This window comes from Balaenoptera acutorostrata, chromosome 8 (genome assembly GCF_949987535.1).
Source record: "Balaenoptera acutorostrata chromosome 8, mBalAcu1.1, whole genome shotgun sequence".
In the NCBI taxonomy this organism is placed as follows: Eukaryota; Metazoa; Chordata; class Mammalia; order Artiodactyla; family Balaenopteridae; genus Balaenoptera; species Balaenoptera acutorostrata.
Window position 1 is genome coordinate 81,318,395 of NC_080071.1, and position 22,687 is coordinate 81,341,081.

The following is a 22,687-nucleotide window of genomic DNA, read 5'->3' on the forward strand; positions in this document are numbered from 1 at the left end:
TTTGCACCACTTCAGATAACATTTATATGGCCAAACAAGTGCAGTGTAAATCGTTAGTTTTGGTAAATGGTAAATATTTAGTTTTTGTTAACAAAAATACTAGTATTTGAACCGATTTAAATAATTCACTTTCATGAGGAATTTTAAGAAGTTCTGAGAGCAAGGCTGGTCTTTGCCACAACTGCTAAGTGGACAGTTTGCTTTTTCCCTCTTCACCAACAATCCAGGAGGAAAAGGGCCCTTTCCCTGATCCCTAGTAAGTGTATGTAGACCCTTCTTCACCACCTATCCCTGTGCCCACAGTCACTCTAATTCATGAGTCCTTGACTTTCCTTTCCTCCCTCTTTACTAAAACCTTCTCCCCTATCTTCTTTTATAGTAAGGTGAAAGTTGCTAAGAACAGTTTCAAGTGTTACCCCTCTCAGGAAGTCTACTTCGAGAGGCAGAATAACTATAGTGGTAGGTCAGAGCCAGCTCTTCCCAGCCTGTGAGAGCTAATTGTTATATTTTCAGTTATTTTGCCTGCCATCTGTAAAACACAGTCATTATTAAAAATGAAATTATATTAAACAAATTACATTAAATACCAAGGTAAAAAGCACTGAAAATTCTTCACTTAGTAATTGTTTTACTACATGGTGAAAGAATCCATGCTCTTGAGGTTATTTACACCTATCTGTGTGGTGGAAATGTTATATGATGGTGTGCACATTTCTTTCCAACTCCATGTTTGGCAAAACCCCATTGGTAGCTTGAAATCAGCAATGGGAGGAGAATTTACACCATAGAAATTTGCCATCAATACAAATCAGTTTTTTTCCTCCTAGAGGGTCAGTGGTAGACATTTATCAGCACACTACTGAGAATAAATGTCATTACGTGTGAGGCATCCATGAAATAATTTAATGTCTCACCACTATGGCATTGGGTATTCTAGATGCCCTCTAAATGCCATAGTGATAACTTTCTTTGCTAAACACCAATAACATGGGTTTTGTGACAGCATGGTCTTCTCCTGTTTTGCCCATTCCCTTCTGCTCAGTGTTACAACTTTTCAGGCTTTAGTAAACTTGGAAAAAAGTAAAGAGGAAAAGTATTCTTAATTTCCACTTAGTGGATATAGGGGTTTTGACCATGAAGTTTGATAAGGGGAAGGAAGGTCTCCCCATGTAAGGAGTGGTCCTGTAGAATCACAAAAAAATAATATTGGTTCAATTCCACTTTTATTTTGCTTCCTAAGGTTTATTTTTTTCCAGAACAAAAAAGAACATTGGGCAAACTTCCCTTCTAGTTAAATAGGAATATATCCTCTATTGAAGAAACAGAAAATATTAATCATGCTTGTTTCATAGTAATATATAATTTTTGTTTTGGATAAACAAAATTAATTGATAAGGAATTGTTGATTCTTAGATGGGAGAGGCAGAGAGTTAATATTTGGGAAAGGGGCAAAGGGAACAAGAATCCTGACTGTGTCAGGGGACTAACAGTTTAAGATAAGCCACTTGTCATGAAAAATCTTACCATCATCAGATGCTGAATATATGGTGATTCATTTTAAAAATGTTGTGACTTTTATGTTTTTCTTCTTTTAGCTCTAGCTTCCATTGTCTTTTCCAAAAGCATTTGAATGACAGAACTATTATGAATTATTGTATTCACAGCAATTAATTGCTCTGTGGTGTTTCATACATATTCTAAAATCCCCTAACACTCTTCCTATTTAGAGGTGTCTATATACCCTTCACTTGAATCTAGGACCTGTGACAGTTTGACAGTATATTATGGCAGAAATAGCACTGTGACAGTTTCCCATCTTAAGAAACTGGCAGTGAACATTTTCTGTCTGTCCCTTGGGATACGTACTCTTAGAACCCAAGCCATAGCATCTCATGGAGAGGCTCCCATGGAGAAGAACCAAGGTCTCCAACCCATAGCCCCAGTTGAGCTTCCAGCCAACAGCCAGCACCAACTTGCCAGTCATCAAATGTGCTATCTCAAAAATGGATCCTCTGGCTCCACTGGACCTCTTCCAGCCGATGCCATATACAGAAGAGACAAACTGTCTTCACTTAGCCATGCTCAAATTATGGACTCAAGAGAAAAATAAGTGATGTTGTTTTAAGCCACTAATTTTGGGGGTGATTTGTTACATAGCTATAGGTAACTGACATAGTTTAATGTCTCACACTCCTTCCACATCATTCTGGCAAATTTACTCTTAGGGTGTCATTTAGGCATATGAGAGGTCATCTGCAAAGCATCTGCTTTCTGGGGGAGTATGGATATTTGGGAATCTGGTTATCGAGTATTGTTTATGCAGAGATAACAAATCAACAGCAGCAATGTAGCTGATTCATGTTAATTTCAAGAGTATCCAAAACATCCTACCTTCTATAATCTGACACTAGTTTAAGTAGGTCCTCAGTTGAAATCTTGTTGCTTTCTTGTCTATACAATGGTGAAAATCTTGAGTCTCTGTCCACATTTCCCTGGTTGTCCTTAAATACTGATCTGAAAGAAAACAATATTTATTCAGTTTGGTATTTGGCATGGGAGGGAGGGGAGAATTCTACCACTGAACCACCAATGCTCCCCTCTTGGTATCTGGATATTACTTACAACGACGTATTTTTAAGTTGACTAAAATGATTCAACTTCCCATTTATAATGGAAGAAAGTCCAGGAACTTACAAAATAAAAAGACATGAAAACTTCTCAGAAAAAAATTTCATTTATACACTGTATTTATTATCTTCAATTTCTTATTTTCAACCTGGTGTCTAAAGTGACAGCAGCCCATATTACAACTACATTTATTTATGATTTGGTAACATGTCAAAGCCATAGAGTGTTAGGGGGGTGGAGAGGAATAGGAGCACATGTTATCACTTTTTCATTATTTCCTGGGCAAGCCTGGGTCATGTCAGTTTGGGAGGTGCCGTTAGAATTTATGAATAGTGGAAAGGGTATGAGGTTGTGTATATGGGTGTAGAGAGCCAGACTCTTGAAACATTTTCATGAAGATAAATGTGCCCATGTCCTAAATTTTTGGGCAGAGACAAAGATAAAATGGAGAACACCTGAATGAGCATTTTGTATTAAATAAAGAGTACACTGTGAACTGGAACCATTTATTTCCTTCCTTGATCCATTTCAATGGGACTATATAGATTTAGTTAAAATAGATAAATTGTTTTCATCCAAATAATATAGTAATGCCGGGCAACACTTCCTGAAAAGCAAGTATACATAGCATGCTTAATGTCCTTTTTCTTTCCCATAATTCATCATACTCTGTGCCTATCAAAGGAAAATTAGACCTATGTGTAATTGAGTTTTCTTCAATGTTAGAGAAATGCTGAATTTTTATTTCTTCTAACTTAAGGACCTTAACGAGACTCTTTTACTACTCTTCACATTAGCCAAAGATTTCAATACACAGGCTGAAAAGGCCATTTAAATGGCTATCTGATCATAGAGCTTTAGTGTCAAATAATTTAGAAAATGGGCCAGGAATTTATCAGAATGATATTTTTAGACTCCTTCAACCTTTCTCCTCAGTTTTTTTTCTGTGAAGTAGTAACTGAGGGAAAAAAGGTCCCCTATCAAATAACACTGGGGGAGGAAGAATGAAAATATTTAACTTGAAGATTATTTTTATTTAAATATTATTTAGGGCTTGTGTTTGAGTGTGTGACATTTTTCCTAACATGGGAGAAATTTAAGTTGAGTAGTATTTTAAAAAAATTTAACCAGTCACTTCAAATATATCAGTAGACTTGAGTTGTATCACTGGCTTTTGCTCTTATCCGCAGCAGCTCTGTCCTGGAAACAGCTCACTTACATTGGACACACCGTGAAGAACACATGAGCACAGAGAAGCACTGGTCACAGCACTCACACTCTGTCCCTACTCGATAAATATGGAAACTGGCAGGAGAGCAGAGAACTGATTCATTTACACAGATGGTTTCAGGATGGCTGGGACACCACGCCCTGTTCCAACTGCCAGAGTCGAGCAATGATCAATGTGCAATGAAGGTCTCAGAGCCATGACATTTAGAGTGTGATTGAAAAAAAAATGTGGTGTTTAGCCTAAAGGAAAAGAAGCTTAGGTATCCCTGAAAGCTTCATTCATAAGCAGCATGAGGGACTTCCTTGGCGGTCCAGTGGTGAAGACTTTGCCTTCCGATGCAGGGGGTGCGGGTTTGATCCCCGGTCGGGGAGCTAAGATCCCACATGCCTCGTGGCCAAAATAACAAAACATAAAACAGAAGCAGTATTGTAACAAATTCAATAAAGACTTTAAAAAATATTAACAAAAATAAGCAGCATGAATAGCTGTGATATATAGAAAGAATTGGGCCCATTTTTTGTGGCTTTGGAAGACAAAACATAAAAGTGTCAATCAGTTTAAAAAAATGTGTGTGTGTGTGTGTATATATATATATATATATATATATATATATATATATATATATGAAGAATTATCTAATCATTGGAGCTATAAAAGACAGAAAGAACCACCGTGCGATGCACTTGAGTTTTTGTCACTGGAAGGATTTGAACAGAGGTTGGACAAACGTTTGTTGGGTGTTGTTGTTGCGCTGTGTGCCTTCTATAAATGTATAGATATAAGAATGAAATTTTTGTTTTAGTCTTGTTTAATTTTAAAGAAAATCCAGTTTTTTACTGGGTTCCATTTGGAATGTTGCATGGGACAGAGAAAAAGGAATCTAAAAGAGTCCTGTCCTGGATTTAGGTACACATAATCCTGGGGGTGATACACGTGGAAAGAGTTTGATTTAACAACATGGCACGTTTGTAAAGGTTGACTTTCTCCTGAATCAATGAGTGTACAATGCCCTCTGTAGCCATCTGAGTGCATTCTGTTTACCTATACCAAATATAACCTTTTTTGCTATAAAATGGTGCTACAGCTGGTGCCCAAAATAAGAATATACACCAAATTAGTGCATGTTCTAGATAAAATGTTCACAGTGATGAGTATTTGTGTGTTTTGCAGCTGGTGGGATGACTGGATCGGGTAAAAATATGATTGTAAGCTAACTGTCAATTCTATGCTTTTTAGTGGCAGTTGATTTTAAGGGCCAAAGGGTTTTAGAGTCCATTCAAAGCTATGTCAAGAAATAAGTTGCAATCGAGAAAATAGAATAGAAAGGAAAAGGAGCCAGAGAACCAGCGGTATCAGTAGGGTATTGGGATATGTCAGCAGGCTAGCTTATGTCAAAACGACATGAGTAGCAAGAGCCCTTCTCTAATTTGGTCAACATTTATTTGAAGCAGTTTCCACACTGTGGAGGAAAAATTAAAATCTTCTTTGGTTGGATCTTGTACTTGTTTTTGTGGTTAGATATTCCAAGGGGTCTAACATGAAATCTTGAGAACTGTACTGCTAATCATTTTTCTCAGTTACTAGAGATGTTTATGTAAATCATATATTTATGGGCACAAATTGGTGGTGTATACTGTTTCCTGGTCTACAGTCAAACCAGTGATCAGGCATTCATGCAGCATGAACCTGTGGTTTTGTTGGCTTTCCTGCCCTAGACATAATTACTTCAATAGTTGGTAGTATTATCAGCCTCCCTAGAAACTTCATCTATCTTTCCTGCAGCACATTTGACCAAGACAACTTCAAAGTAGGGTTGTTACTGCTTTTCCTAACTGCGCAGGTTCTTTCTATAATGGGTAATTCTTTTACTTCTCCCACATTATTCTTCACTGCCCCAAATTTACCTGAAAAGGAGACTTGTTTGGGTGGATATGATCTCCGCAGGGACTTTTAATAATCATATTAGACTAATAGCTTCTAATAATGGCTATCTTTTATTGAGTAAATATCTGTACTTGTTAATCCCTGAAATAGTAAATTAGAATTCCTCTTTATACATTCAAAAAAATTGAGACTATAAGTTCTTGCTAAATTCACTGGTAAATAGAGTTGAGATAGGGAACCCAGCTCTGGCTCTAAAATGTCTGCTTATAACAATACTCAGAATAATCCTCAATCCTTAAAGAGAAAATGTGTTCACTATTATAATTTTGCTATACTGGAATATTTCACTTTGCAAAAGGACATCCTGCCTCTACCCTCTACTTGCCCCAACTGATTATCTTGTGGGAACTGAGAATACTTATCAACATGAAAAGTTTGACCTGCGAATTACAATTAGTTATCCTTTTTCTTGAAACTTACAAGGAATAAAATGAATTAAGTTCATCATAAAGGGTTCAGTATTTCTAAATAATATCTTTTATTCATGCAGAATATCCTAGCATTAGTTGTCCCTGTAGGTAGAGACATTAAAGGGAGATAAAATGATATATATGATCTACTTTATGACAGATGCCTTTGTACTTGTGATTGCACTACTGTTCACAAGGCAGTCTTGTTAGTTTCATTCTGCAAATGGAGACCCTGAGACTCTGAAAGGAAACATGACCAAAGCTACAGTCTATAAGTGGTATCTGATCTGGACCACGTTTTCAGATTCCTGGGCCTGGTCTCTTCCTCCTTAACTTAGAGGGCTGCCTTAGGGCAAATTAATCCCTAGAGACTGCATGAGTCTACCTTGGTTTACCACTGCCCCTAATTCCACATTCCTCCTCCCTGTACCTAACTGTCTCCAACTTTCAAAAACTACATCAAAATTATGAAAAATATTGGTGAGTTTACCCTGGTTATGCACCACAACTGGATACTGTGAGACCTGAAAATGACATAACTAACTAGTTCTCCCTTCATTCTGGATTTTAAAGTTATTTGCATTGGGGTATAATCAACATTCAAATGGATACCTAATAGGCTGCTTTTTTTGTACCACTAATTAATCTTGTTTAGTTCATTCAGATTGTCCATTGCTGACCTTTTCCCATATGTCTATGCCAGGCACTTCCTCCTTTAAGAAATTCATGTACTGATAAATACACAAAGAGACTGACAAGGACAATAGTAATTGATGCTTAAACAGATCTGAAAAGCATTTTTTGTTCTTTATACAGAGGTTATATGTCCAGGTGGATGGTTCCACCATCAGTGTCCACGTAACTCAGCATTTCTATCAGAGAGTCAACTGGTACTGAGAAATGTGGCTATACTAATCAGTACCAAAATCAAAGAGAGTTCAAGTGATCAATTTGATGGTTTCATTTGAACATCCATATATAGACCCGTGTTTTCTGCACAGATGAAAACATGCAGCTGCATAAGAAATCACAGTGCTTCCATCTGAATTTTATGCGCACCAAACCCTTGGGACTGATAAAACATCAGGAGTTTGTTAGACCAAATAGACAGAATAAAGAAGTTATGACTTGGCTTTGATCCTACCAAGAACCCATTGCATACCTGGTCATGCATACACTGTACACATGTCATGGTCCCAGTCTATTATGAGCTGGCTTGCTAAATTATCTTGTAAAATACATGTTTCTGGGGAGCTCAAGGTATTTTTGAAGATGAACACACTAGCATTCTTCTAGGTGTTGGTATGTTAAAAATAACAGGTAACACAGACGTGTTCAAAAATGAAGTTTTCAATGCAGACAATAAATGCACCTCTATTCTGTTGGTTGCAATTGTCAACCTACCTCACTGCCCAAGCAAATGGCATGCGGTATTTTCCCAACTTGCTGCAGAACTGCCTGTTGGATTTTAGTATCTTTTGTGCATACTAAGGAAAAAAAATAAATATAAATGTTGTTTAGAACATCACTGTACAGTCCATGTAAAATATTAATAAATACTTTTCCATGTTATATTGAAACTCAGTAAAATTCTGCTTTACTGGCCCACAGATTCTACCTTGTAAAGAGACAAATGATATCCTCTGTGTTCAAACTATTGTATAACGTTTTCTTTCTTTTTAGTTTAGAAATTTAAAATGTAGAAAACACCCTTATCTTGGAATACCAACTTTTTTTCTGACTTAAAAGACCTTAAAATATGGAATGGAAAGAGTTATGAAATTTACATTCACAGGCTGTCCTGTATTTCTTTTTATTTGTTATGACAGAGGTCAGCAAACTTGTTCTGTAAAGAGTCACACGGTAAGTACTGGATTGGCCTAAAAGTTCTTTCGAACCAACTTTTTGGCCAATCCAATATATAGGGCTTTGCCGGCCATGTGGTCTCTGTCTCAGCTTCTCAGCTCTGTTGCTATAGCATTGTTTTCAGTCAGATTAATCCTAACTTTTCATTATCGTTAACACTTTAGTCTTTGGGGGTTAAAGTTTTGTCCACACTTAAATTTATTTCTACCAATAGAGTCTCAGCAGAAATTGCAGGATCAAAAAACATAAGCCGAGAATATATACTTTAAAAATTTCCTGTTTGATACTCATTTCACTAACAAGGGAATATTTCAAGACTTACATTTATCAAACTTGATAATTCATCAAGGCAGTGTGATTTTATTTCTTGAAAGTAATTGAAATCATTTATAAAAAGATCATGTATTACCTTGTTGGAGTCTGGATTTTTAATATAAGGTTCAGCACCACTTGCAATGTTTCCCATCAGTACTTTTTCGATTTTGGCCACCAAAACAATTTCAGAATGCGGATTGCTTACAGAAAATATAGCCTATGTACAAAGAAAACAGCTAATAAGCATCTAGGAAATCACACTGAAGACATTTACAAAATTCTACTTTTTTAGAGTACAGCTTTAAGGGGGATTTTTATTTGGAAAACTGCTCATCTTATGTAATCTATTGGTAAGAACAATGGAACAAGCATTTTCCCTCCCATGATAGATAAACAAAAGTGCAACCTGCTTTGGAAATTTTAGCCATTCCTCTGGAAATCCCTTGACATGAGGTTCTTCTGATTGTCTTGGAGTGACAGTGTCTATGTTTCCATTCTCCAAAGCCACGGAAGCCCCTGAGAGCATCTGCCTGACAGCAGTGTGGTTTAGATCCACATGGAAATCAGCAGAAATCTTCCTGCTGTCTCTGAGGTCATAAAGTGCCACACTCACAAAAAAAGGCTCAATCTTTGGAGAAAAAGAAAGAATTGGTGGTTTTGACATAAAATCATTACACAGGGGATAGCCTCCTTAAGTACATTATTTAATAAGACAGTAGATAAAATACTACTATTTATATATAGTAGAATATTTCTATATATAATATGCTATATTATATGTAATAGATATAATACTATATATTATATTGCATATATTATATATTTTATATATAACTTATAAAATGCAATATTTGTAGGAAAGTTCCCAGAATCCCTTCCACTATCAGGTTCCTCAGATCCCAGAACTGTATTTCGTTGGTTTCTTCATTCTACTTTTCCTGCCAAATATTCTTTTTCATACGTTGTAATACATGTATGATTCAACCTTACAAAACCTTCTAGTTATTTCCTTTACTCTCTCAGAAATATCTGCAATGTCAGTATCCCTGATGATGCCTCATGATCTGACTCAGGTCATGCTTTTGGGGGCAGTAATACCCCAGTTTGACATTTGATTTTCATAGTTCATTATATCAAGGGCACAAAAAGTCAACTTTCCCGCCACTTTAGGTAATGTTAACCTAAATATTCTGGTCTTGTTGGCATCTTCCAGTTTTCTCCATTTTAACGTCACCATTTTCCCTTTGGTAAGTGATTAGCCTTTTTGGAAATATTTTCTGAGATTACACCAATGTCCTGCTACTCATCAAACCCAATCCACCATTCATAACTCCCACTGGAACCAACTACCGCTATGATGGCTACCAATGGTGATCTTCTAGTTCCATCATTCTTTCTACATTTATTAGTCGGTACTTTACGGTAACAATGAGCTTTCCTTTATCCCTCATTTTTTATTATATATATATTTATATACACATACACACACAAATGTACATATATATATATGTATGTATAGACTCATGGATTGCTATTTTATTCAATAAATTTCCATCTCTTACTATCGTTATTTATAGTGATACTCGACTTGTCTCAGATTTGGCTAGAGGTACACCCTTCAGTGTAGCTCCTGTGTCTTTATGGCAGGTCAGCATCATTTTTGGAGCACCTCTTTCTTTACCCAACAAGATGTTCCAGGCTCATCCTATACTTTCCATGTCCCAGCCATTCCTCCAAAGAGCCCTGGTTCCTGTTAGTGAGGGTGACACTTAGAAACCAAGATCTGGGTGCTTGCTATGTTCATTGTTTCTGGGACACACACATATATATATACATGTACACAATATTCACAGCTACAATGATTTCTCTACCTCTATCAGTACATGAATATTTATTAAAAACTCATGGGTTCATGTCATACCTCCATTTCCAATCCAAATCCTCAAAGATTCTTTCTAGCCTTTCCCTTTTTCATATTTGCAAGTATTTCATCCAATAGTGAAAAACCTGCTTCATTACCATTAATTTATTTACTTATTTGTTCAATTAATTTACTTATTGTTCAAAGTAACCAGTCTCTCAACCACAGTAGTCATCTTCTCTAGCTATCTCCTCTGCAGCAGCCTGCACAGTGCCCCAGATCCTGACAGATCCAAGGGCATGGAACCTCTGCGCCTCCACGTGGCTTTCTCCCCCGCATCATCTGGAATTCTTATGCTCACTCAATTCCAAGCCTCTGTGTGATTGCTCCCTTAACCTCTTACTACCATGCTAGGAAGGAAGAGGAAGATGTGAAGTAAAGGGAAAATGCGAAGGTAAAGGCAGATGGAAAGGGAAGGGAAAGTTTCTTGCTTGAGTTTTAAAGAAGTAGAAATTTGGTAAAGGGGAAGTTATAAAGGGCTTCTAGTAGGTTGAGTGACATGGGCAAAGTCACAAAGACATGAAAAAAACACAGGTTTAGAGTGAGATCAGAGTGGAAACAAAAAACTAGGATGTGTTTGCAGAAGATACATTTGAGAAATGTTAGGAAGGTACAACCAAAAGGCTTGGAAATCCATTGCGTGTGTTGGTTGGTTGGAGAGAGGGTTCACAGGGGCATGAATAAAAGAAAATTCCCAGGTTTGGGGCTATAGGAAACTAAGTGAATGACAATGCCATTCACTAATATATAGGATGAAGATACAAAGATGAATTCTTTAGTACAGAGAATCCTCTGTAGGACATTCCAGGAGCAGTTGGGTATATGAGTTTGGAGTCCAGTCAAGGAAATTGGGCTGGAGATCTGAACCCAAAAGATTTGGGGATGTGGGTGCCTATTCAAGGCATTAAATAAAAATAAGAGAATCAGAATGGCATCCTAGGAAATATAAACATGCACAGGATAGAGACTGGAGTAGGGAAAACAGCTTATAAAGGAGATGGGGGAGTGGAGAGAGATTTTTAAAAACAAGCTAATAAAATTTTTTTAATGCTGCCAGAGTTATCACAGACACAGAAGAAGAAAGATTTCAGAAAGAAAGAATTTTCAACTAGAAAAATGTCAAATGCAAGAGAAATTAAATAAAACAAGGACTGAAATAAATATCGGTTGGCCAAAAAGTTCACTCAGGTTTTTCTGGAACATGGAAAAAACGAACGAACTTTTTGGCCAACCCGATATATGTATATGCACAGACATATGTACACAAACACACATATGAATAATTATATACATACATATATATGTAAATACATACATATGTAATTAACTACAGGCTTCTTAAAATGAATATACTTATAAAAAGTTTTTTAACTTTTGTTTATGGCACTTAATTTTGAATTGATGCGTCTCATCCACCAGGATTCTGTGTAAGCAGGTTATACACAAAAAATACATTGTGACCAAGTTCATCACTGTACAGACTCACTCATGCTGTGGATTTTGCTGAATGTTTAATAAGTATCTTGTGTTCTCTGAAATGCAGGATTATGGCTAGTTTATAACAGGGGTATTAGTTTAATTCCTTAATATTAGCAATACCTGCCAGCTCCCTTACTGTTAGAATTACACATAAAATAAAATTCAACACATTATTATTTTTTTTAAATTAATTAATTAATTAAGTAATTAATTTATGGCTGTGTTGGGTCTTCGTTTCTGTGCGAGGGCTTTCTCTAGTTGTGGCAAGTCGGGGCCACTCTTCATCGCGGTGCGCAGGCCTTTCACTATTGGCCTCTCTTGTTGCGGAGCACAGGCTCCAGACGCGCAGGCTCAGCAATTGTGGCTCATGGGCCTAGTCACTCCGTGGCATGTGGGATCCTCCCAGACCAGGGCTCGAACCCGTGTCCCCTGCATTGGCAGGCAGATTCTCAACCACTGCGCCACCAGGGAAGCCCCAACACATTATTTTTTAAAAATAAGACAAAGTGTAAAAGTTTCATGTTTTACCAATTTAGTTTAGAAAAACTCTTGGTTTGTGGCAGTGGTAGTCTGCTAAGAGTTGAAAAATACAAAATTATGTGAAAATAACTCAGGTAGGAGCCCCAAACACATTGAAGGTCAAAGGAAAAATATCCTTATTGAGTTTTTGTGAATTGCTGCCTTTTGATTTTCATTGCTGCTTCGTGAATGGAAATAAATTACCTACTTTGATAATCCATCAGAAATTAAAGCTCATATGGTGCTTCACTTATTTTTTCCAATCCACCTTTTTCAACTTAAATGTCACATCTTACCTTTTTTTAATTGTAGCAAAATTGCTTTACAATGTTGTGTTAGTTTCTGCTGTACAATGAAGTGAATCAGCTATATGTAAACCTATATCCCCTCCCTCTTAGACCTCCCTCCCCCACCCCCATCCCACCCATCTAGGTCATCACAGAGCAGTGAGCTGAGCTCCCTGTGCTATACAGCAGGTTCCCACTAGCTATCTATTTTACACATGGTAGTGTGTATATGCCAATCCCAATCTCCCAATTCATCCCACCCCCTTTCCCCCCCACCATGTCCACATGTCCGTTCTCTACGTCTGTGTCTCTATCCTGCCTTGCAAATAGTTTCATCTGTACCATTTTTCTAGATTCCACATGTAGGCGTTAATGTACGATATTTGTTTTTCTCTTTCTGACTTACTTCACTCTGCATGACAGACTCTAGGTCCATCTACATCTCTACAAATGACTCAGTTTTGTTCCTTTTTATTGCTGAGTAATATTCCATTGTATATATGTACCACATCTTCTTTATCCATTCATCTCATTGGACATTTAGGTTGTTTCCATTTCCTGGCTATTGTAAATAGAGCTGCAATGAACATTGGAGTACATGTGTCCTTTTGAATTATGGTTTTCTCAGGGTATATGCTCAGTAGTGGGATTGCTGGGTCATATGGTAGTTCTATTTTTAGTTTTTTAAGGAACCTCCATACTATTCTCCATAGTGGCTATATCAATTTGCATTCCCACCAACAGTGCATAATGGTTCCCTTTTCTGCACACCCTCTCCAGCATTTATTGTTTGTAGACTTTTTGATGATGGCCATTCACATCTTACTTTTTGAATCACCAGCTTTTCAATAAAGGGTTGTTTAGTAAAGAACTTTCAAAGCCTAACAAATTAAGTCATAGGTTTCTGATGTTTAGAATTCTGTACTTCTCTTTACAAAAATTCAAGAACATGGCATTTTAAATGTAGCTCAGCTGTGAAGCAGTTTTATTAGTTCAGGTTTTTGGAATCAATTTCTGTTTTCAAAGAAATATTTTATACTCTAAAACCATCAACTTGAATTTGGTTTTCAATTGACTGACTAAAAAATTACATGCTGTCAAGTATTGTTTCCTCATCATGAAAAAGTTCTTTTAGGGTGTCTTTTTAGAAGCTCATTCATTAAATGCTATTGAATTGTTGGCTCTTCAGCAACTTGGAGAAATATTTCAATTAACTTAAAAGCATGCTCACTGAGTTAAAAACAATGAATTTAAAAACAGCGACATTAATGAGTGTCACTGAATAATCACACAAAGATTTTTTAAAACAATGCCGCTACATATAAAGTTTCAGTTGAGTTCAGGTGAGGTTGTTTTCTCAGTTTTTTTTACATTACTGTTTATAAGCACTATGAAATTATTCTTGAAATTCTTTTCCTAGTTTTCAAACATTTGTATCACTGTAAAATAAATTAAAAATGATACAGACATACAGAGCACTTGGAATTGACTTATTCCTATGGCCTGACAGATAAGAAAGGGCTCACAAAAGCTGCTCTTTGAATTGCACACGTTCTCTTGCCTGGCGAGATTGGCCCAAATACACACATTTAGCTTCTGAATATGGGCTTTAGTATAAAGATACGAAGCCGTGTGGAAGGAGCCATATGCCCCTGGCACTGGAAAGAAAAGCCCGTTATCTTTGAGTTTCCGTTTCTAAATCTGAGTTTTTAATCACACTTAAGGATGTACCTGGTCAAAAAAAGCACTTATTTTTATTTAATAAAATTTAGATTAAGTGACATTATAATTTAGGTTAAATTTTCCTGATACTTCCAAATATAGTTTCAAGACCTAAGCTTCTAGTTTTTTTTTTTACTCCCGAATGAAGGTACGTTCCGATTACTCCTCTAACAGTTTCACTCCAAGGAACTTTCTTCTGCTCTCGTCACCCTCCATGTGGTCACATCTACCGCGCTGCTCTCTGGCTTCGTGTCATTCAGCTTCTCAGCACCATTCCACATAGCTGACCCTTTCTCTCTTGGCATCACGACCCACTCTTTCCTGGCTTATCTCTACATCAATGACCATTCCTTCTGATTCTTCTTTGGTCACTTCCCTATTCATCCATTAAATGTTTCCTACACACAGAGAAATTCCTACATGATTGATTCCCTCTAGGTCACTGCCTGTACCAGACTTCCAAATTCGTATCTCTGTTCATGCCATTCTCTTGAGTTCCAAACTTGTATTTGAGTCTGCCCACTGGCCATCTCTATTTGGGTATCTAATAGGCTGATTAAGCTTCACATATCCATAATGTACTTTTTGGCCTGTATCCGCCAAACCTGCTCTTCCTCTAGTCTTGTCCTCTTAGTAATGGTACCACCAAGCGTCTAAGTGTTTAAAGCAAAAACCAGGGACTCATCCTTCAGATTTCCCTTCCCCTTATCCTGTATATGCAATGTATCTGAAAAAACTGTCAGTTCAATTTACAAAACAGCAGTCAAATCCATCCATTCCTCTCCCTCCTCCTTGCCAGCCCTAGCGCAAGCCATGATGTGAACTATAGTAAGAGACTTCTAACTGCTTTCCCTGTTCAACTCTTGTTTCCTCCAATCCATTCTTCTAATGGGATGTTTTAAAAACACAAATTAGATCACACCATTTTAATGTGCTTTAAACTCTTGAATAGCCTCCACTCACACCTAGGATAAATCCAAACTCTTTGCTACAGCTTATAAGACCCTACCTAATCTTACCCTGTACTGTTTCTCCCACCGCATCTTGGTCTGCCCTTCCCCTCACTATCTCCTTTCAGTTCCCAGAACTTGCCAAGACTTACCTGTCTCAGGGCATTCACACTTGTTCTTTCTTCTGCCTGGAATCTTTTGCCCTGACCTGACGTTTTATCCTTCTCAACCTTTGGTCTCTGTTCAAATGTCACCCGCTCAGAGAGGCCTCCCATGGCCCCCCATCTACAGCAGCCTTCTTTCCAGTTCCTCTGTATCACATCTCTCTATATTGATTTATTTTAAAGAACTTTGCACAATGTACAATTATCTTGTTAATTTATTCGTTTCCTTATTTACTTCGGTCCTTTTCCAAAAGAATCTAATCTTCAAGAGGCTAGGGACCTGGTTGATCTCGTTCCCTGCTGTTTCTCCAGTACTTAGAACAAGTCTGGGTCTAGTAGGTGCACTGAATAAATATTTACTGGAGAATGAATAAACTCAACTCCAACTACTTTCAGTCTCACATAACCTAGTGCACAGTTACAATTATAAAATATGAGGAAGCTTCATTTTGGGGGAAGATTCTTACTGGCAACAAATTTCAATTTTAGCTTACTTGTCAACAAGAATCTCACAGGTAACATTGAAAACATCAATACCTTGCATGCATTGTATTTACAAATTTCAAAGCAATTTCCCACATTTTAGAATAACAGTTAATATTTAATGAATGCTTACTATGCGCCAGGCACCATATTTAATCTTCACAATGGCTATTTGAAATAGTATTATTATTTTCCCCATTTTCAGAACAGGAGACTGAGGTTAAGCCACTTGCCCAGCATGGAACAACTTGTAAGTGGGAAAGTCAGGCATTTGTCACTTGGTTCTCCTCATTCTCCTGAGCTCCATAGCATGTACCGTTGTCCTGCTATTACACCAGCAAGAAGGAGGCTCAGACAACCAGTGAGGTGCCTGAAGACCCAAGGGCAGTAGGTTCCAGTCTTTCGAAAGAGTTCACCCATTTTGCCAGCTACTCACTGTCAAACTAACAAGGCTCGTTTTACTACATCATAAATAAAGGCATGTACGGGATTGTGTGTGCAATCTGCAGGGAAAACTTAATGCTGTTTCTACCTTCTAAAAGCAAATGTGGCTTGTATCATGGATCTGGAAATAAGTTTTCTTCTTTAAGGTGAAAGATGACAATTGAGGGATGCTTTATTAGAAATGCATTAGCATTTGCAAAGAATGAAAGAATGCATTAGCAAAGAATGAGAGGGAACACATCAATATATTAACAATGATTTTTGATGTTAGGATTATGAATGCTTTTTATTTCCTTTTTTATAGTTCAACCTTTAATAATATTTATGCTCACAAAACGTCCCCTTCCCACACATACATTTACAATTAGTATAGAATTGTCCCTTAGAATACTAAGAGCGAACTCTCAAGAGAGCTCACTTGGTAAGAAGAGGACTCTTGTATGGATTTAATGAGCACAGTGATGTTTCCCAAATATCAGTGAAGCACCTTTTTTTCCCTCCCATTTACATGTATTATTTATTTAATATTTATATAATATTATTTTACTTGATTCACTAGTTAGCCTTGTCGTAAGCAGTAGTAGCTGTGAAATCACAGGCTTGATTTGCTCATTATAAATATTCTCTAATATACATGAAAATTAACATATAAATATTAAAATAAAAATATCAATTTAAAAGCCATCTCAAGTTCCAAGAAGATACAAACAATATCTTTGGAAACTCTGAACCACTGTGCTGATTTAATGGAAAGAACCCTAGAGCATAATCCCTTCGATACTTCTTTAAGTTAAAAGGGAACTTTTATGGCAGTATATTGACAATTCCACTTCATAACTTGTGCATTTTTTCATGCGGAAAAATGCTGTCAATCATACCCTTGGTACAATTGAGGGTGTGAACTCAGTGCCTGGAAAGATCAGGAATTGAATAAAAGATTTTAACGAGGGCGGTGTGATGTTGGCTGATCCTATAGGATGTAACAGAAGAGAAACTTACATTTGTTACCGGATCATTTTCATTCTCTGTAACACATCCCTGAAGATTTAAGTTGAGAGCTTTACAAATGATCATGATTCTCTTGGCAGCTTTTTCTTCAAATGGTTTGATCACAAACTCAGGTTCTAAAAGATCCTTCTTCTGAAGTTTCAAGCTCTAAAAAAGTTTGGAAAGTTCTACTCAACAAACACCCATCATAAGAAAAGAGATTCTAAATTATAAACCACAACTGTACAAATCAAGTTCATGTCTGCTTAGAGAGAATTCCGACTTACATCTATATCTGGATCCAGCAAGAACAGATTTAGCCTCTCCGTGTTTCGAGTTGCTTTGACAATCTCTTCAGTTTCTGTGAGGTACTACAGAGAAAACTGTGTTAGTTCTTAGTATCTAAATAGCCAGAAACTTACAGCCCAGCTCCATCCACATGGCCAAGAAATAGCCCCTTAGTATCAGCACTGCTTTAATATCATCCATTAACACTCCACAATCTTATAGAAACATGCTTTTGTTTTTTGACTGTTGTGTTTCTTAGTCTAAATCTTAAAAGAAAGCATTTATATCTTTTCCATGAAAGCAATAAACAATAAGTAATTCGAATTTATTTGCATAGAAAAATGTCAGCTTTATTACTTTTGTGAAGTCTGGGTGTAGGTTGTTCTCTGAAGAATCTGTTTCCTCCGGTGTGCATTCACAAGTTATAGAATTATCCAGGGAATCTTGAAAAGATACACCAAGACTGGGTTATTAAATAGTCCTCATGAATCATTCATTTCTCTAGCCTGTGACATATAACAACTGGCTTAGACTCAAGAGCGATGGGGGATGGATATTGGTGAGGAGATGCCTTCACTGTGTCCTGGCTCTAGTATTCTGTATTGTTAGATGAACTGGGCCTGGAAATCAGATGTCCTGGTGATCATTTTGGGACTCTTTCCATGACACCATCCTGTGTCCATAAGAACTCTGGACCCTTACAATACTACATTTATACTTGAGGTTATTTTGTCTCACTTCATTAATGCATACTAAAGTTTTCTTATATATGAATATATTTTGGATAATTCTGATTCTTAGCCCATCAATGTAAAACCCACATTCTAGCTTCAGTTAAACTCTCTAAGACTCTGTAAACATTAATATTCTAGTTGATTATTATTAAGTAAATCATGAATGTAAAACACTTACTATGATATATAGTAGTTGTACTAAAATCAACCATAATTTTCTTCCTTCTTATCTCATGACTCTCTCATATGATACATAGACTATCAGAACTTAAAGACTTAAAATAACATATCATGTGTTATGAAAAATGTCTTAAAGTAATTTTCCTTTAGGAGTGACTGACTCTGAATGTGAACTTGTCTTCCATGTGGCTATAGACCTGTTTTCTCCCCTACTTTTCATCCTTTCTTTCCTCTCTCTTGTTCCCTTCTCTTTGCCTAGCCTGGATTAGAATTATATGAAAGAATTAGGATGGACAGGAAAAAAAAAATTTGTCTTATAAAAATCTCTAATACCATGCAAAATTTTTGGAACTTCCACAACTAGGCTGATCTCAGTGGGGTCAAAAGCACACGTGAAAGATGCCTTTCAACTAAAAGGAAAGAATGCATATTTGTCATTACAGAGTATAATGTTCATTAATTAAATTTAATGAAAGGCTATAAAACACAGAATCTCCCCTCTAACACCGCATCAGACATGGGTATATTTTTAATACTGCTGACCAATGGTTCCTAACATCATTTGCTGGATGTCAGCCTCAAAGCATTGCCAAGCAACTCAAAATCATACCTCTGTGTGGTGACTCTCACTACTGAGTAAAAGTAAAGGTTTATGGGTGATTTCCTGGAGCGAATAGCTCAGGGTTGGAAGAGCTAGACCTGACAGCTACCAGGGTTAGTAGCAGCTGAAATGAACCAAATGCACAGGTCGCACGTCGCGAGGGGAGGGAGGTGGGCGTGCGTGCGCTCACCCAGCCCCAGATCCGTGAGCTCGGCGCTCCTCCTGCCCTGAGGGGGCCCCTCAGGACTGATCTGCAGGATTCGGTTGAGGGTGTGGATCCATTCATCCATATCTGACTCCGTTTCAGCCGCCAGCACAAAATAGGTCAGGTCATTCATTTTCAATTCAAAGGCATATTTTCTTAGTCGGTTATTCTGTGGCATGAAAAGAAAGAAAAACACCAGACACTAAGTCTTAGAGAGTGGGAGATGTTTTTTACGGGGTCTTTCCTCATGAGTAGGTGACATCAAGGAGATCTTCCAAAACAGGACAAAAATTTAGCTGGATGAGAATCATTTCGTTTGGTTTCTTTCAAGGCTTTTTGTAAGGACAGGTATTTTATTTATGTTTTCTTGATTGGATGAGCAGGCTGGCTCAAAAATTTCATCTTCAGGCAGGTGGAGGAGTATATTCTAAGCTTCTTCAAATAGTTGCTTTGAGTTGCTGCCTTCAGTTTCTCACCTTGTGTTCTGTCTACAACTCACTCCAGTTGGGTTTTTGACCCCATCCTATCCCAGAGGCAGCGCTTGCCAAGAACACCAACAAACTCTATGTTGCTGTACTACCCAAGGACATCTCTTTCTTCATATCTTCCTTGACCTTTCATCAGAATTAACACAGTGGCTTCTTGAAACCCATCTCTCTCTGGGTTTCTCCATGACTACACTCTATTCTAGTTTTCTTTCCTCCTGAATGGCCACTGCTTTTCAGTCACCTCTACTGGCTCTTCCTTATCTTGGTCACTTGTCATGCTAACCTCAGCTCTGCCTTAGACTCCTTTCTTTCTCATCTGGTCCAATGGTTTTAAATGACAGCCATATGCCAGGGACCCCCAATTCCTTTCTCTGTCTCTGGCTTCTCCACCAACCTCCAGACTTTTCTCTAACTTGACATCTCTACTTTGCATTTTGTGACCAACCCACGAGGCTTTGTTCTAGTTCCCTGGATGTGCTCCCATCATAGGCGTTGTTGCTGCCACAGAGGCCTGAAACAACCCTCCCATCCCAATCATGATGCATGTGTTCACACACACAGCACGAAGTTTGCCCTTCAAGTACTTACGTGACTTGTATTCACTCTTCAGACCTCAAGTGAAGTTACCCTTGCTCAGTGAACCTTCCCCAGTTCCCCAGTTAGGACAAGGTTCTTGTCCTCCGGGGCACTCACAACAACTTGGGATTACATGCTTATTCACTTTCATTTGTTTATTTGAACAGTATATTCCTCCCTTACATCTGCCTCCATGAGAGCTGGGTCACGACTCTGTCCTGTACCAGGGCTCTCACATAGAAGGATTCAACAACAGTGTGTTCAAAACAGTCATATCTTATAAATGGGACAGAAGAGGTTCTTATCCTTGGGAATGAATGAATGATTGAAGAAATGAACAAACAAATGAAAAACAAAGATTCTCTGTTGTGCAGAGAATTAAAATGGTCTGATGCGATGAGTAGCTACTTTAGATTGAACTTTCACAGAAGGTGAAATCTGTAAAAAGAAGTGAGCTGTTTAAAGATCAAAGAAGCACATTTAAAGTAGAGGGAATACAAAAGCAGATTATTACAGCAGTTTTATATATTCCTGCCATGAGATTAGAAATATAAATGCAAAGTAGAAACTTCCCCCGATGATATGAACTAGGGTTATATAACCTGCGGTGGCTGTAAGAATTTCTGAAGATATTCCACCTTTAATTCACTCCTAGGTACCTCTGATACAAGTATTCAACTCTTACCCACACTGTTCTAAAGCCTTTAGAGAACTCACAACTGTAATAAAGCAAAACCTACACAATTAAGATAAGTAAAATACAAATAATAGTAGAACCCTGAGATGAGAGCGGCACTACAGTGCGGGGTTGCGGCTAAACATCAGGGTATAAATTCTTTCTGAGAACAGGATTGCTCTTTCTTGGTGGCAAGAAAGAATAATTTTTAATATACTCCTGGTAGTGTTCTCTTTCTTTGGGAGGCTCTTAAAAACTTCCCCAAATAGCGTTCTCCTTTCAACTTCCACAACAGTACGGTTACTACTACAAACATGACACTTACTAAACACTTGCCATCTGTATACCTGGCACTGTGCTGACCATTTCACAGTCACCATTTTATTTAAATCTCATAATAACTCTATGACAGAAACTGTATCATTCCATTTAACATGTGGTAACATTGAGGCTTGGGGAGACAAATGAAAATATGCCTGGGATACATGGACAGCAAGTGGTGGAGACAGGAAATAATCCCTTTATCCTTTAACATCCCCTGAGATGACCCGGCACAGAGAAGATGCTCATCAGATGCCGTTCTCCTTCTTTGCCACCTGCCTGGCACAATCACACACCAAATGGGTAACCATGGCCTGGGATGTTCTAGTTTCTGAAAGTAGACAGCGGGGCATCATACAAGACTCAAGAAAAAGTAAAATTTGGGAATTGAAGGAGAAAGAATTAGCTAAAAAGCTAACTGTGATCCTCACTGTGGAATCTCACAGCTCAAATGGCACTTTCTAGACTCTGCCAAGGACAAGCTCTTTGCTCGTGTCCATACGTTTGTATTATTGTCAATTTTTATTATTTCTTTGCCCTGTAATGACTCACTTGCAGGCTGCCATTTTGAATAGCCCATGAGCCTGATAAGGGCAGAAGCTCACTAGTTACCCTCAGTTCAGTGACAGTATTCATTCTTAAAGAGGTTCTCTCGTGTTTACATTTTGTGCTGGGCAAAAACAGACAAGGTGTTGGAACAGGGGAGACGGGTGTTAACCAATTAATCACCCAAATGTGAAATTGGAAGATAAATGTACTTAACTTTTGTATGAATGTATTGAAGAAGAGGGATGAAATCAAGGTATAAAAATTCTTTTTGAGAACAGGATTGTTACTGCAACATGAAAATACTACTATTTTTTTTTAACATCTTTATTGGAGTATAATTGCTTTACAATGGTGTGTTGAGAATACTACTATTCTTGCAGAACCCTCTGTGTTCTGTGAGAGTACAGAAAGGATGACTTGACTAGTAAAGGACCACAGTTGCATTTTGAGATCATTTTGGCTGCGGCGTAAACAGAGGCGGGGTGGTCGCTGGAAAGGCAGTGGCCCCTATCTGTCCTGTGCAAAGCAAACCTCCAGGTAGCTTCTTTAGGAATGCAAATTCTTAAAAGCTATGCTTGCCCCATGAGGAGTGGGGCAGACTCCCTCCACACACCCTCCCACACATTTCCTGGGGTGCTGAAGAAGGAGGTCCATAAAACCGCCTGTGACCTGCACTGACACAGAGGGTCTGAGGGCAAAGACAGATGGCCGAGAGCAGG

General features: G+C 37.8%; 1 protein-coding gene across 10 annotated transcripts in view; it reads right to left on the minus strand.

Annotated features, from left to right (window-relative positions):
* DOCK10 (dedicator of cytokinesis 10) overlaps nt 1-22,687 on the minus strand; it is a 289,663-nt gene that overhangs the window by 89,607 nt on the left and 177,369 nt on the right. For all 10 annotated transcript variants that reach the window (XM_057551339.1, XM_057551337.1, XM_057551336.1 and 7 more), the window contains exons 8-15: nt 19,344-19,527; nt 17,996-18,081; nt 17,638-17,721; nt 17,363-17,518; nt 8,801-9,022; nt 8,489-8,611; nt 7,618-7,700; nt 2,392-2,514 (exon numbers count right to left, since the gene is read on the minus strand). In XM_057551339.1, coding sequence (XP_057407322.1) covers nt 2,392-2,514; nt 7,618-7,700; nt 8,489-8,611; nt 8,801-9,022; nt 17,363-17,518; nt 17,638-17,721; nt 17,996-18,081; nt 19,344-19,527 — 1,061 coding nt within the window. The remainder of the gene's footprint in view (nt 1-2,391; nt 2,515-7,617; nt 7,701-8,488; nt 8,612-8,800; nt 9,023-17,362; nt 17,519-17,637; nt 17,722-17,995; nt 18,082-19,343; nt 19,528-22,687) is intronic.